Source organism: Littorina saxatilis, linkage group LG13 (genome assembly GCF_037325665.1).
Source record: "Littorina saxatilis isolate snail1 linkage group LG13, US_GU_Lsax_2.0, whole genome shotgun sequence".
Classification (NCBI taxonomy): domain Eukaryota; kingdom Metazoa; phylum Mollusca; class Gastropoda; order Littorinimorpha; family Littorinidae; genus Littorina; species Littorina saxatilis.
In genome coordinates this window covers 2,911,359-2,928,269 of record NC_090257.1, presented here as the reverse complement: position 1 = coordinate 2,928,269, position 16,911 = coordinate 2,911,359, and the positions used below count along the sequence as shown (strand labels likewise).

At 41.7% G+C, this 16,911-nt stretch overlaps 1 protein-coding gene and 1 non-coding gene across 2 annotated transcripts in view; both read right to left on the bottom strand.

Moving 5' to 3' along the window:
• LOC138946278 (transcription factor Dp-1-like) overlaps positions 1–12,851 on the bottom strand; it is a 36,989-nt gene extending 24,138 nt beyond the window's left edge. The window contains exons 1-2 of the mRNA XM_070317821.1: positions 12,455–12,851; positions 9,634–9,761 (exon numbers count right to left, since the gene is read on the bottom strand). Of these exons, the coding sequence (XP_070173922.1) occupies positions 9,634–9,761; positions 12,455–12,500 (174 nt within the window). The 5' untranslated portion in view covers positions 12,501–12,851. The remainder of the gene's footprint in view (positions 1–9,633; positions 9,762–12,454) is intronic.
• A 3,895-nt stretch (positions 12,852–16,746) lies between these two features.
• On the bottom strand, positions 16,747–16,846 carry Trnar-ccu (transfer RNA arginine (anticodon CCU)). Its single transcript has 2 exons — positions 16,810–16,846; positions 16,747–16,782 (listed from the first exon to the last, which is right to left on the bottom strand). It is a non-coding gene; the product is annotated as a tRNA-Arg (tRNA).
• Positions 16,847–16,911: the final 65 nt, after the last annotated feature.

Sequence of the window (16,911 nt, the reverse complement as noted above, 5' to 3'; positions counted from 1 at the left end):
GTATGCCCATAATTGTTTATACATGTGCTCAAACACTTGAAATGAGTAACAGTTTGCAGGACAAGACCCAAACACAGAAACAAACAGTTATTGATTATCATCCATCCCTATTCCCCTCCCTTTTCCCTCCTGTCCCACTGGTTCCTCCAACAATCCTAGCCAACTGAAAGAAAGCAAATGCAGCAAGCCAGTGGAGCCTAATGAAAGGGAAATGTTCACGCTTGAGTGGTTGTTTGTTCAGGCTAGCTCTAGTCTAACACCATATTAATACCACCACAGCAGGTGAACGGGGCGGGCTTTTTCTCAGCTTGTCAGGTATGTGGAGCCACAAAATCAATTTCTCCTGAGCCATAAAGGCACGAAGCACAACAGGTATCGTAGCACACACTGGGCCACGCTGAAAACCCACACACGAGCCAGGTTCATTAATTAAGCAACTCAGAATTTTATTTTGAAGTAAAAATTACAATATTTCATCACAACTAGGTGGGTTGAACAAACTTGCTAAAGAAACAAGCAGACTTTACACAAAATAATACTGTGGAGCCCCCTTTTAAGACCCCCCCCCCTTCCCCGCCCATTTAAGCCTTCCCCCTTTTTAAGACCTGGGTTTTTCAGATTGTCTGTTCATAACGTCTGTAAATTTAACCCTATTTTAAGACTCTCCTTTTTAAGACTTCATTTTCTCAGATTTGTTTAAGTCTTCAAGGGGGGTTCCACTGTACCCAAAGACAAAAGACCAAACAAGCAACGTGAAGATGAGCCAGCATTGCCACTTCTCCGCCCCCAGCATTTGAAACTGTGCTGAACTGGAAGCACATATTCCTACAATACATCTGAGTCTGAGCAACTAAACCATTATGTTTTTCACACCAAATAATCACAATTCATTTCCTTTTCATCCAAAACAGCCAAGTTGTGATGAAAGTTGGGAAAATAGAAAATCGGGAAGAACAAAAAGCCGGTATTCAGGGGACCACCAGGTCCACTTCTGGGTCATAGAGTAGCGCCAATGCCTCCCAAAATTAGAGCATATTAATTATTATTAGTGATTTTTTTTTAATAGAATTTGCAGCCACTACATAAACAGAATTTTTATTCCGCTTATCTTTTTTTCCTCAAAATCCAGAAACATTTTCTAAATTTATAATTCCACATTTCCAGATGGGATTGGGAACTATAAATCCCTGACAAAGTTATTATAACACACACCTTTCGATTTTTCAAATAAAATGATCATCACAGCCCACACTTACTGCAGAAAGTTGTGCACTACTAAGTAACCATAAACAACAGGCTAAATCGTAACTCACAACATCCTCTATCACTGTATCAGCTGATCCAGGAAACAGGAGTCTCGGTCAGATCTCAATCAAAAGTTCAACGCACTTCACAAATCCGTCATCATTACAATATATTCAATCCATTATCCTAAGATCCAGGATACAGTATTAAAAGCATTCTGACTGCACCAGACCCACTTCATCCAAAATTTAAGACACTGCTTGAATCCTTCATGATTCAAAATAATCCCTTTAACAACGACCCACAAAACATCAGTCAAAGTCAGAATTACACACCGCACCAGACCACTGCCTCTCAGAAATCTAAAGTATCAGCCAATTCATTAAAAATTCAACACACCGCATACAACCCTCATGATTCAAAATAATCCTGTTCCCACCAATCCACGAGTCATACACACTGCCTCTCAGAAGTCTAAACTCCATCAGCCACCTGTCATCCACCCTGCTAAGGACAGCGACTAACAAAAGACACCTGCCACAGGCACAGGCTCCTTGTCCCTTCTAGTCTTTAACAATGCCTCACTGCTGTTGACCTGACACTGACAGGTCATAAGGGTGAGTACACCCAGGTACACCACCTTTCCAGCTCAGGAAGAACCAGCAGCAGAGCTCTCCAAAACCATGAAAACATTCTGCGTATTCATGCACCAGATCAGATCTCTAAGTATAACCTGTACCTGAAGTTTGATTCTCGCATGATATATCTTTAATTGATTTTGTTTACCCAACTTTTAGAAGTGTTGATTTTTTACATTCACTAAAAATCTGAGGTTCATATGGTATAGATCTCTACAAGTGTGCAGCTGGAACACACTAAAAGAAGCTATGAAAGACATGGTGAAATGAAGGCTTAAAAAAACAAAAACTGTACAACACAAAGAACTAGAAAAAAACATGTACATGTCGCAAAAAATGTGAATTACATAAGGGCACAATGTCACCAGATAACAATTATTACATGTTTTTGGTTTTGTTTAAATTTGTACTACATTTTCTCTCATATTCAATTATAAAATGAAAACAGCACACAAAGAAATTTATTTTGCATTTCATCTTCAATTGCTGTACTGTGGTTTTGTTTTGTTTTTTATTCATCTGCCTTTTGGTTCTTATTAATTTATAGTATGATCATTTCCTCCTGTAAAAGCGACACATACATGTATAGCTCGTCTTTTCTTTGAGGTGAAAATCAACTTTGAATCACAAGGTCACTCACTCACTATCTTGTAAAAAGGACCTTAAATACTGACAAAAACACGAGGGTGTAAATGACGATGTTATTTAGAAATGTCCTTTATTCTCTACTTTAAATGGTGACCAGTAAACGCTAAACCAAGCTAGCACAGGAACCCTGAGAGAGAACAAAATATTTACCTAGCCTGATTTTTTAAACTGTTAGAAAGCGAAACTGGGAGGAGTGGGTGGGGAAACCCGAAAGATCACACCTGAAACCTGTGTTGCATTACTAGAAATAGGTCACTTAACAAAGTCACTCTATCTTAATAGAAACTGGGCCAAAGCATTATACCTTGTAAGCAAACGCCCTTGAAGATCTTTACAGTCTACTTTAATGGTGTAATTCAAGTGGGTACTCAACCAGTGATCCAAATGGCAACATTCACCATGAATGCACTCGCTGTTTCCAAGAAAATGCCTGCAGACTGAGACTTATTGTACAATACCATGCAACACAGGAAACAGGTCAGCAAAAAGTGCTGCATAAGCACAGGCCTGTCAACCCTTGTGAAGCCTCAAGAGTAACAATTTAGATTGGTTGGTGAATTTTCAGCGTGGCAAATGGTGTTTAAGTGTAGCATTGTCTCAAATTAATTTGCACATTCGCACAAGAATAAATCTTAAAGTTATGTAGAAAGCAGGAACATTACAGAGTGTCATTAGTGCCACTTTTCAGCGTAGACAATGTTGTATGACCCAAAGTCGGACCGCTACACCCAGTGAGAAGCAGAAAGGAGTACCAGGACTTGCAAGAGAGAGCATAGCAATTTTAAGCTTGGCGTAACAGCATAGCAATTTTTCTAATAACTTAGCCTGCTACACTGAAAGTGAAAGCATAATAGTTGGCAGCTCTCCAAGCATCACAGTGACTGACAGGTACATGATGAAAATGGTTGAGGCCATACTTTCAGTAAACCCTCACATAATTTTTGTTTGTTTGTTTATTTGTTGCTTAACGTCCAGCCGACTACGCAGAGCCATATCAGGACGAGGAAGGGGGGGATGAAGGGGGCCACTTGTCAAGCGATTCCTGTTTACAAATGCACTAACCCATTACTTGTGTCCCAGCAGGCTTTAGTAAAACTAAATTAATACCTACTGGAAGATTACCAGTTTCCAGTATGTTAAAATAGGCTTAACCTATCTACTGCTGGACTTACATCAGAACACTAACAGATTAAACTATACATGAATCGCGAGACAAGCGGCAAGAGAAGAGATTTTTGGAAAAAATACAGGTGAATGAGCAAGAAGGCAGAACAAGAAGGGCAAAGCCCATACGACTCACATGCTTTACACATTTTTCCTACCAAAATACATGTGACCTTGACCCAAGGTCAAGGTCATCCAAGGTCATGCAACACAAAGCTGTTAATTCAAGACATAGGAAGTACAATGGAGCTTATCAGGCTCTTTCTACCATGAGATATGGTCACTTTTAGTGGTTCACTACCTTATTTTGGTCACATTTCATAAGGGTCAAAGTGACCTTGACCATATGTGACCAAATGTGTCTCATGATGAAAGCATAACATGTGCCCCACATAATTTTTAAGTTTGAAACAGTTATCTTCCATAGTTCAGGGTCAAGGTCACTTCAAAATATGTATACAATCCAACTTTGAAGGACCTGTTTACCCCCATAAGTGTTTTGGAGTAATGCTCAGCCCCAAAAATAGTAATCCTGGCACAAAAATAGTAATCATCCCGCATTCATCGCCAATTACAACGCATATGACAACTGTGTCTGCGAAACGCAATCCATCATTCACAAACAAAACACATCAGTCAGTTTTTGTAGTCATCATAATTTCAAAGAAGATCACATCAAAAGCACATGCATCACTGATTCTTTTTCTTTTGCTCGTAGTAGGCCACTAGAATAAGGCTCTCCAGCATCTCATCAGACAGACATGATCTCTGGTCAGTCCTGTGCTCTTTCACCCCATTTTGCCATTCAAAAAACCAATGCCAAACATGTGAATTGATTAAAAAAAAATATATATATATATATTTTTTTATTTTTTTATTTATGAAAATCGTAGTCTTGACACGGATAGCGGAATGGCGTATTTTTTGCAGAAAATCGTAATAAATTACGCCAAAATCGTAAAGGTAAACAGGTCTGGCTCCTGTGACCTTGACCTTGAAGCAAGGTAAACCAAACTGGTATCAAAAGATGGGGCTTACTTTGCCCTATATATCATATATAGGTGAGGTATTCAATCTCAAAAACTTCAGAGAAAATGGGAAAAATAGCTGTTTTTTAGGCAACATTTATGGCCCCTGCGACCTTGACCTTGAAGCAAGGTCAAGATGCTATGTATGTTTTTTGGGGCCTTGTCATCATACACCATCTTGCCAAATTTGGTACTGATAGACTGAATAGTGTCCAAGAAATATCCAACGTTAAAGTTTTCCGGACGGACGGACGGACGGACGGACGGACGTCCGGACGTCCGGACGGACGGACGGACGACTCGGGTGAGTACATAGACTCACTTTTGCTACGCATGTGAGTCAAAAAAGAAAAGAATTCATGAAGAAAAAGAGAGCATGACAGGAAAGAGGAACCAAAAATCTACCTAACAGCAAACTAGAAAGCTCCTGCGGTTCCAAAAACAGGAGGGGCTTTTAATTTCATAACCGCAGTGCCCCACTGCGGGACACATAATTTTTAAACATCCAGATTATTGATTTAAAAATAAATACAAAACCAGGTCTTAAATTGAATTACATGAAAAGGTGACAGTCACAAAAACAAAGTAAATTTACTGAGGTTCTTAAAAACTAAAGGGGGTGGTGGTGTGGGTCTGGGTGGATAGCAGTGTTCCATTGTGCTAACAACACTCAACAACCCTGAATCAACAGCATCAGTGCAAAACTTCTAAACTTCCAACAGCGCACTGGGACAGAAACAGCTTGTTCATGACAACAAAAGCACAACTGACATGGATGGCACACACTTGAAATGTCACAGCCACCATGAATACATGACAGGTGTGAAATGAACAAGATTATGGTGGATAAGTACAGAAACAGGCATAAACCTGAGGTCAACCGGTCCCTTTTACTTACTTTCAAGTTTGAATGATAACAGCTGCAGAAAAGCGCAAGCTTGCATTTTGTGATGCTGAAACTGGTACTAGGCCTAGGGCCATGGGGAAACTTTCTGGCTCATGCAAAATTCACCAGAAATTGAAACAAGTGAACAACCTAGGAGAGTCAGAAATGATGTGTGGGTGGATGGGGAGGCCTAGATACAAAGAAGAGTAAGAGGGTTTCCCTGAGTAATAGAGAGAGAGAGAGGGGGGGGGGGGGGAGGGGAGCAGAGAGGATTCAGAACTGGAATGGTTTACTGCTCCCAGGAGTTCATTGAGCACGAAGAGGGGGGTGGGATGAGAGAGAGAGACTCAGAGAGAGAGAGAGAGAGAGAGGGGGGGAGAGAGAGAGAGGATTCAAATCTCTGAAGGGGTTACTGCCCAGGAGTTATTGAGCACCAGAAAGGGGATGGGATGGGAGAGGGGGAAAGAGAAAGAAGGAGAGAGGGGGAAAGAGAGAAAAAGAGAGAGAAAAGATAGAGAGAGAGAGACATTTCCAAGGACATCAAAGCATGTGATTATGTTTGAATACATAGAACCATCAGAAAAGAGTGTCAGTTTTGCTGTTGCATAGCTGGCCCAGAAGCAGGACAACGACAAGTCAAGAAACACCAGTGAATTCACAACTCAAATGCAGACCTGGGAACCCCTGTTTTGCACTTGGAGTATTCTCAAACTAACTTGGTGTATTTTCAGAAAAATGAGCGTACTCCACGCAGCATTTGAACATCCATGATTCAAACATGCTTCACACGCGTCCGTCGCATCGTTAATTAAGTTTACCAATATATTTAAAAACAAAAGCTTCTTTCAATATTTACTGACAATGACTGTAATCATGTAAGCATGTAAGTAGTCTAAGAATATTTCTCGTCGTATTATTATTTTTCACTGACTGTACTTATCGTATTCTAGACAATCATGCGTATATACTGGAGTTTATCGAGCATGAGGTGAGGGAACGGATGGGATGGATGGATGGATGGATGGAGGGAGGGAGGGAGAGAGAGAGAGAGAGAGACTGACCTTTCCAAGGACAACAAAGCATGTGATTATATGTTTGAATACATAGCACCAACAGAAAAGGGTGTCAGTTTTGCTGTGGCCCAATAGCAGGACAACTACAAGTCAAGAAACACCAGTTTCCCTTGCACAACTTTTAGTCTTAACCCACTCCTGCTAATAACATCTTTCTGATAAAAGTGAAACAGAAAACTGGCTGACAATAGGAGACTGTGAATAACACGTTCACACTCACCAGGCAGCAAAGAGGAAGAAATACAGAGGTTGAGGTGTGTGTGGTTTTTTTTTTACAATGCCCCCTTTTCTTATGAAAATGAGGAACAGGTGGCTACTAGCAGCCAGCCAACCAAGAGCCACAATAATCCATACACTATACAACACACTCCTCCTCAGGTCAATGGTGTATATGAGGGGTGTGTGTGTGTGGGGGGGGGGGGGGTAGGGGGAGGGAGCAGAAGGGGACTAAAAAGGAAAAGGGGATACAGTACCAATCAACACAAATGCTGTGTCAAGGGTGCTGTCTAATTCAGTCCAGTGAAACCCCCCAATTTAAGACTTCCCTCCAAGACCTTGCTATTTTACATTTGCTGTTCATAACCCCAGTATATGTACCTCCCTTTCAAGACTCGCGCCTTTTTAAGAACTAATTTTCTTAGATTTTTGGAGGTCTTAAAAGGGGGGTTCCACTGTTTAAGTGTTCACTAGTATTCCCCTGTTGAGGCTGTCCCAAATATGAGAACAGGAGGGAGTCTTACAATGGAGGTATTTTCTATGAAAGTTATGAACAGAATTGCTGAGAAAGCAGGGTCAGGGAAGGGGGTTTCGCTGTACTTTGAGACTGATACTAGTCTTCTTCTTCTGCGTTCGTGGGCTGAAACTCTCACGTACACTCGTGTTTTTACACGAGTGGAATTTTACGTGTATGACCGTTTTTACCCCGCCATTAAGGCAGCCATACGCCGCTTTCGGAGGAAGCATGCTGGGTATGTTCGTGTTTCTGTAACCCACCGAACTCTGACATGGATTACAGGATCTTTTCCGTGCGCACTTGGTCTTGTGCTTGCGTGTACACACGAAGGGGGATAAGCCACTAGCAGGTCTGCACATAAGTTGACCTGGGAGATCGGAAAAACCTCCACACTTAAACCACCAGGCGGCCGCGGCCGGGATTCGAACCCTCGACCTTCCGATTAAGAGGCCGATGTCTTACCACCCCGCCACAGCGCCCGTCTACTGATACTAGTGATAGTGTGTCTGCATGCAGGGGTGGGGATCAAGCAAGAGTGGCTTGAAAGTCAACTCACTACATTTCATTTTCACCTACTCTTTCTTATAATAAATTAATCACTGGTAATGGCAGCAAAAAAGAACCCTGACAGTACATTTCTGTTTGTCATTGTCAAGAAGAAGACAACAACTGAACAAGTTTATCTTACATATAAACATATGAGAGAGACCACCCATGCACTACTTTAAATGAACTTTATAGTATGTGCAAAGGCTGAGCTAATATCCTTGATGCTGTGCCATACATATTGATAGTAAGACAAGCTATGATTCTGTGAAGAGAAAGAAAACATCAACCAGAATAACTGCTTCTGCAAACAAAATTCATCAGCATCCTTTTTTTCTTCAAACATCTGCCTTTGTAGACGAACCAACCATTGCTCTGATCAAAACAAATCATATTTATAACTGCAGATGAGACTTCCAGTTCCAAGGGCACTTGTTGTCCTTTTCTTTTTCCTGCTGCCTGCCAGTACCCCCCCCCCCCCCCCCCCCCATTCGCCTATCCCATTCTCCTGGTGTATTGGCTTCCACTCTTAATGAGCTGGAAATCCATTGGCATTCCCACCAACCCCCCCCCCCCCCCCCCCCCATCCAAAAGATTTGATCAACACTGTACAATAATAAACCAACATGAAATGTGTCAGTGCTGTCACCCGGACTCACAGTCTCAACATGCACAACAAAAGACAGCACCCAATTCCCCAGCATGCCTCTGCTCGAAAACAACAATTACGTGGGAGGAAAACAACCAAGGTATGCTTGCCAGTGACAATGACATTGGGGTCATGACCATAGATCTGTGTATTTGAGAACAGGATGTAAACCCTTTCAAAAGCACAGCAAGTCATGCTATAGCTATCATTCAATCAAGCAAGCATCAGGTGTCTACTTTATCAGTATCACAAACTAATTGAAAACTGGAAAAGCATCAGAAAACTGCTTGTATCATTGGACAGTCCCCATGCCTATCCACTATTCACAAGGTACATGGAGTGTACAAACCCACCAATACCTGGCTGCCACTGCCAGACAGCAGTGAAACACCTGAGGGGGCATGATAAAATCTAACAATAACATCCCCCCATTTCCCAGAACCAATGTTGAGTATAAACTCTTTCAACTTTAAGTGGCCATATTTGAACCACCAGAGCGTGCAAAATGCATGCACAAAGTCTGATGCACCCGTCGTTGATAAAGTTTCCGATTAAAGTCTAGAGACTTGGAAACACTGACTTGGATACACACAGTATGCACACCTTTAAAGACGGCATCATGTTGCCCTCATGACACTGACAAGGTATTCTCACAACAAGGTGACCATGCCAACGACCGAGCTCAGGAACAGAGAAGAACAAGAAGAGCCAATGTGATGAAAGTGAAAAGTAAACACAGCTGGTGAATCTTGAAACAATCTAACATCGGGACAATTAGGAATTCATGACATGATATTGATAATGCACGAGAAAACAGGTTAATTCTCCTGTCTTGCGCAGAATTTCCACAAATAAACGTACCTGAATATTGCCCAACCATTCCCCGTCTTGAAAATGAAAACCACACAGTGAAACTGAAAGCTAGATCTGTTAAATCCATTTTGCAGAGAATGCTGGTCAAGTTCAGAGACTAATAATTGATACGATTAACAAAGACATCATATGATTCATATTCATAAATACCTCTTTAGCAAAGGAGTCAAGTCCATTATCTTTGTAGTATTTGACAATGTCGTCTCTCAGTTCCACACCACTTGTTGTCACCTTAGAAGGTGTGCTTGGTGCTGATAGCTTGATAGGACTCCCTTGACCTGAAACAATTATTGCACACACAACTCGATCAGTGATCATTCTGTTAATTGATTATATTTCACTGCAAGAAAACTCAAAACACCCATGAATCGATGTGAAATAAACCCACATGGAATTTCTACATCTGCTGTTCAAGCCAAGCTGTTAGGTGCGTTTCTCATTTTCTGTGGTTGGCAATTGTAGAAATGCATTATAAAACTATCGCCGTGGCTTGAGGTCCGAGTCGGTTCAAGCCTGGGGGCTCAAGCACCGGCGAGTCGGTTCTTGAGCCCCCGAGCTCAGGAACCGGCACTTATAAGTTATATGGCTGCTCACCCTGTAAATCATGATTTTGTGTTTGTGTATGAGTTTCTAATCGCTGTTTAATTCAGAGAACTGTGGAGAAAGCTTAATAATGATCACTTTTAGACTCAGAAAGATGTGTATTTCGGCAACAGCGCGGTCACTGATGAGCGACTAACCGTAGCGAGAGATGCGGTTCGTTTGCAGGTGTCAGAGAATCTGTCGAAGTATTTCGATGCGAAGCATCTCGATGCAAAGCACTCAAGCAGATTTATAATTTGCTATAGTATACATTAAACATGTTTGTTTTTTTGTGGTTTTTTCCCATGTTTATTATTTATGTACCACATTTAGTTAACTAATGCTGCTTCTAGCCTCGGGACCAGTGATTCACGTTGCTTGGTTCGCGGACGAATTCAGTGATCAATGCCGAATTAGTCACTGACTCGATCATGAGCTTTTTTGTTGCAATCTCAGTTTGATCAACGAAATGCTTTGGAATAAAGAAGAATAGAGCAAAATAAAAGAAAGGAAAGTTAAGAGGGGGGGTAAATAAGTAAAAAGACTTGTCTAAAAAAAAAAAAAATAAACCACTAGGCTTGAACCGGTGACCTCATGAACGCTATCACAATTTGCTATCGACTGAGCTATGGTGACAACATGTCTGGTGAAGGGAAAAATAGGAATGTCTATTTTGTTAAATACTGGTGACTGCCGGTTCACGAGCCTGGGGGCTCCGGAACTGACCCCGGAACCGACTCTTCCGACTAAGTAATTTTAACCATTCACCAAAATCCATAGTGACCGACTTATTACGGTTCTACATCTTGTGGCGCATTATTCTGAGCAACTGAGCAAGGCTGGCACATTCTGATATTGTACTGAGTACAATGTGTAAGATAAGGATGACTAGATTTAAATTTAAAGGCACACTCCTTCTTATGAAAACTTGTGTTCGGCTCACAATCTACTGGACTGGGTGGCCGAGTGGTAACGCACTTGTGCTCGGAAGCGAGTTCGACCCTGGGTCAGGGCGTTAGGAATTTTCTCCCCCCTTTCCTAACCTAGGTGGTGGGTTCAAGTGCTAGTCTTTCGGATGAGACGAAAAACCGAGGTCCCTTCGTGTACACTACATTGGGGTGTGCACGTTAAAAATACCACGATTGACAAAAGGGTCTTTCCTGGCAAAATTGTATAGGCATAGATAAAAAATATCCACCAAAATACCCGTGTGACTTGGAATAATAGGCCGTGAAAAGTAGGATATGCGCCGAAATGGCTGCGATCTGCTGGTCGATGTGAATGCGTGATGTATTGTGTGCAAAATTCCATCTCACACGGCATAAATAGATCCCTGCGCCTTGAGTCCGAGTCTGGAGATATGCGCGCGATATAAGACTTCATATAACAATCTCAGGTCTGTCCAGGCTTTTGGTCAAAGTTGAGTCTATCTATCGTCGTACGAAGAAGAAGAAGAAGAAGAGTCTATCTATGATTATCTGGGGGCCGCCGACACTGCATAGAATCTGTACCATATTCTGTACAATACGGGAAGCCATTACACTAGATCAGATGATGCACACCATGATCGCTCACCAGAGCGCGTTCTTCAACATTCTGTTTTCGTGCAAGTAAATTCCAGTCATTGTCTCTAAGCTGAGCAAACGCTTTGCAAAGAGGAATAAAAAGAAACACACACACACACCCCTGCAAAACGGCTAATCCCCAGCAGATTTACACATGCAAGATTTTCATTTTTTTCTTTTTTGGGCTCAGGGTCCAGTTCCAGGAAAGATTTTTAGACCTGAGCAAGCTTGATCAGTTATGTTATAGTCTTATACCCAAAAATACATGTACCTTTTAAATACTTTTTCTATAAAGTGTTCACAAGATTTTCCTATACCAGTACTCCAGACTAGAGATAACGAATCTTCAGTAACTTCAGTCATTTGTGATTGGATTGATTCACATCACATTGCATTGCCAATGCCATCTGTCCCCCACAACACAACAGTAATTTTCAGCAATAGCTCAGTTCATTTCTTCACATCCTGATCATTATGAAAACGTGATTACATTCAAACGTTAGATGTGGGGTTACTGATCAGTGACAACAACTTTTCGGGTTGGTTGAACTTTTTGTTTTACTGAGCTATGTTCAAACTGGAGCGTTCTGTTGTTGATCAACCGTGACATCCAAAAAAAACACACACCCCCGTACCAAACTCGCCCATACTTTCCGGCACAGACGTTGTCAAATTCACATTATGAAAGTATAGGCTCCTCAAGTTTCTGGTGATGATTTCAATTAAAAAACAGCATCTCATCAACACGTGTCAAAGCCTTCAATCAAAAGATCTCAAGTTGGAATTTATCAATCCAAAAACTGAAAAGGAGAATCGTTCCTTACCATCGTCGACCCAAAGGCTGGCCAGTGTCGTGTTAGAGTTAGCCATCAGGTCTAGAAATAGCGTCCAGTTGAAGCCAAAACGTCCTGTCGATGAACTGAAGGCAAAGTCACAGGCGATCGGTCTGCAAATGCCTCTGTTTTCTTCTCAGAATATTGGTTTTAAAATTCCGTCACCAAAATGGCGTCCGATCACTTTCAGTGCTCGACTTTTACAGTAAATGGGGCATGATCAAATTTTACAATTTATAGTGAGTGTGTCACTCGCTTATCAAACCAAGTGCATATGTGCACCACATTTTCTTTCCTTTGAACGAAACTGAAATAAATAATTGCAGAGTAAGGTAAACTTCCACCCGATCTCTCGTCTCTAACATACGAGCTTGGCGGCGTCAGCCATCTGTCTCGTTCGATTGGTTGATTACGGCACGTGGGAGAGCCAGTGCGCTTGCGTGCAAGTTCCGAGGGTGAGGTCAGAGGGCAAATCTGTGAAAACAAAGCAAAGGAAATTGTTCCGATAAAAACAGAGAAAGGTTCCTACACTTTTCAGAGTTACGCATTTTACACGCATGTGCACGAACGTCTACGTTCTTGTTACCTTGAATATTGCAGAACTTTTGATGTTGCCAATGCATTTTCTGTGTCATCCAAAAATAGACCCGCACCGCACACTGTAAACACTTCGAAAGTGGGGCAAAGTGGAACCGGGCACCAACTCTTCAAGTGAAGGTTCAAGGCTGATCGCGCGCGCGTATACAGGCTGTTGTTCCACATCAATTTTTCATTTGAATAAATGATTACAATAAACTGTAACCTGCCTAAAACACTGACAGCTGTCAAAATTCTTCACGACAAAGATAAAGCAAATCAATTTTATTTTATTATTCAGGCAGAATGACAATACCTGCAGATTCGCTGAACACATGTCACTATGGGACGCTTCCGAGTCTGTGTGTCAGTTTGTGTGTGTGTTTCAGTGTGTGTGTGTGTGTCAGTGTCTGTGGGTTGGTGCGTCTGTGTGTGTGTGTTTGTGTCACAGTCTGTGCCACAACATGCTACCCTTGAGGCTACGACTGAGTCTGGTTTTTTGTTTGTTTTTTAAATCGGTGTCGTTTGTCTTTAACTTTCAAAAGACTTGCTCAGTCAAGTCAGGGACCTATATGGTCAAGTCAAGAGTCAAAGTGACTGAAGCGACAGTCGGCGCCTCACTGATTTGCAACGCAGAATCATAATTATGGTATAACTTCCGGGAAGCGGCGATCTAAGAGCATTTTTCTTAGGTATTAATCCGGCCTTTTAATCCCGTCGATTTTCATATAACAGGGGCGGATCACATCATTTTTAAGGGGAGGGGGGGGGTCCAAATTTCTTTTAGGGACAATTCGACGACGCGAAGCATTTAGTTGAGGCCGCGAAGCGTTCAAACGTCAGTCCGCAGTCTTAGGGGGGTCCGGGAGCATGCCCCCCCCCCCCCCCCCCTTGAAAATGTTGATAAAAACAAGGAAAATGGAGCACTGAATCTGGTGCAATCTGAGCCAAGAAACTTCCCCTAATACACCTTCCAGAAAGTAAATTTAAGAAGCCAAATATGGATCAAAACAAGGACAATTGACCGACTCGGATCTGGTACAACCTGAGCCAACAAATTACCCAGCCGGCTCGTAGGGGGTTCCGGGGGCATACCCCCCCCCCCCACCCACCCACCCCGGAAAATTATGATAAAAATCAAGGAAAATGGAGCAATCTGGTGCCGGCAATCTGAGCTTGGGTTTATCTTTATTTTCATTCATTTCTTTCTGTCTTTTTTAAAACATTTTAGGCTAGGAGGGGGGGGGGGGTGTTCCGGAAACCCCGGACCCCCCCCCCCCCCTGGATGATCTGCCCCTGATATATCAGACATTCCTGCCTTTGCCGATCAAATTCACACCGGCCTCTCTCTCTCATCTCTCTCTCGGGTCTCTCATTCGGTCTCTCTCTCAGTGTCTTGTGTGTGGCGCACGTTAAACTGTCAAAGCAACACCGCCCTGATATCACCCTTCGTGGTGGACTGGCGTTAAGCAAACAAACAAACAAACAAACTCTCTCTCTCTCTCTCTCTCTCTCTCTCTCTCTCTCTCTCTCTCTCTCTCCCTCTCTCTCAGACTCTCTCTCTCTCTCAGTCTCTAGTCTCCGCTCCGTCTTATGTACTGTTTGCAATATACTTTTTCCAAATCAGTGACACACTATGGGATCTAGGAGAGTCAGTTTGAATACGCTTGAGAGTGCTACGGCAAAATCAAATCATAACTATGGACTGAACTACAGTAACTTAATCAACCCTCTCCACATGACACCCATGTACAGTTTTTTGTTTGAAATAAGAGAGTTTTCTGTGTCTATGTCTATGGTTCGGGTTGTGAAGAACCGCTGACCGTATCAGTCTCAGTGGCGGCCACACTCATTGCGGCCCTGGATTAAATTTGAGTCCGTCGAATACCTTCCGTTTATCAGGCTCTCTAGTACTGCCGTAGGTCCACACAGCTATTCCTTGCGGGATTATCTACGAAACATACAAACAAGGAACTGAGGCCCGAGAGAATCAGGAACCTTAAACTATAAAAACAAATTAACAAGAAGAGCAAACGCTCGATCGAGTCACTTTCGCAGTTCTGAATATTATATGAGGCAATTTTTCCTTCAAGACATACCTGTGACCTTGAAAAAGGTCAAAGGTCACCAAAGCAGACGTCAAAGTGTAGAGGTCACTGGGAGTCACGTTCACATAAAATTTGAGCCCGGTCACTTTTATAGTTTCCGAGAAAAGCCCAACGTTAAGTTGTGTGTTGCCGAACAGAAAAGGCTAGTTATCTCCCTTGTTTTTCTGATAACGTTCGTAAAAGGCTACAGATGTAAATACTTTGATGTAAAGAATAATCCTACAAAGTTTCAATCACATCCGATGAACTTTGTCAAAGATATAAAATGTCTAATTTTTCCTTTGACGCTGACCTGTGACCTTGAAAAAGGTCAAAGGTCAACGAAACCATCGTTAAAGTGTAGAGGTCATTGGAGGTCACGACTAAACAAAATATGAGCCGGATCGCTTTGATAGTTTCCGAGAAAAGTCCAACGTTAAGGTGGTGTCTACGGCCGGCCGGACAGACTAACACTGACCGATTACATAGAGTCACTTTTTCTCAAGTGACTCAAAAAGCTAAAACTAATGCAAATTGAAAAAAATATAATTATACGTGTATTTCAGTGATGCTTTGAACTGATTATCCTACACATGAATGTTGGTGTTAAAATGGAACACAAACAAAAACAGGAACACATCAGGAGAAAAAAAACCATGAGTCGGACTGACACTGAGGACTGGGACCAACTGACATACTGCAACTGTTCAAATTTTAACCCGCCCAACCCCACCGGCCTCCCAGCATATATCGCTTTTGATTTTGTTGGTGTCTTTTTTGGAGGGGGTGCTTCCTTTTTTTTTTAGTATTTAGTGTGGGAGGAGGGTTGGGGGTGGGTAGGGAGGGGGTGGGTATGGTTTACTTTGAGCAGGTCGGTTTCAGTTTTAATAAACAATTCTAGAGAATTGTGTATCTTATATCAGTTTGAGTCTTTCGTGTTTTAGACATTGATGCATTTAATAGTTTTAACGAGTTGCCTTTTGTTTTATCATTCTGGTGTTTATCTAGATGTGCTGTGTATCTTATAAGAAGTTCTTAAAAGTTCGAAGTTATTTTAGCATATAGGTTTTTTTTATGGTCTTAACAGTTAAACATGTATTACGTTATCATTAAGATTCATGCTTTGTTAGCACTAAGCAGTCAGTGTTTTTAATCAGTCTGGCACGGTTTTCTCTTGTTTTCATCTTATGAACATTCTAAATGTTAGACTAACTTATTGTCTTGTACAGAATAACAACTGTGTGAATGGTGCTATACTGAATGAAAGAGTGTGACATGAAGTTCTTGTACATCATTGTAAAGAGTGTGAATGACGTTTTAGTTTAGATGTCAAGCGCTTAGAGCAAGCCTTTTTTTTAACGAAAGTTTTTGATTTAGCGCTATATAAATGTTCTTATTATTATTATTATTATTTAAACAAAGAAAGACAAGATGAGCAGAATGAGTATCTGTTTCTGTGAGAAAAAAACATTTCAATCAAGTATTTTATACCTAAAGTAGAAAATTGCCATATTCGTCTTTCCGGGAGTCGTAAACTATTTCAATACATGTCTCTCAGGCCACTGAAGGAGGCAACACGAAAAAAATGATTAAATAACAAAAAAATAAAGATAAAAAAAACACCTCCGACGGGACTCGAACCCGCAATCCCCGGCTAGCACACAGTTTAACCGATCCGGCGTTTAGGAGGCCGATGCCTTATCCATTAGGCCACGGAGGCGGATGAGTGAAGGGGCGTTTTTAATTAATATAAAGCCACAATCACATATTTCTGATTTTCTTACT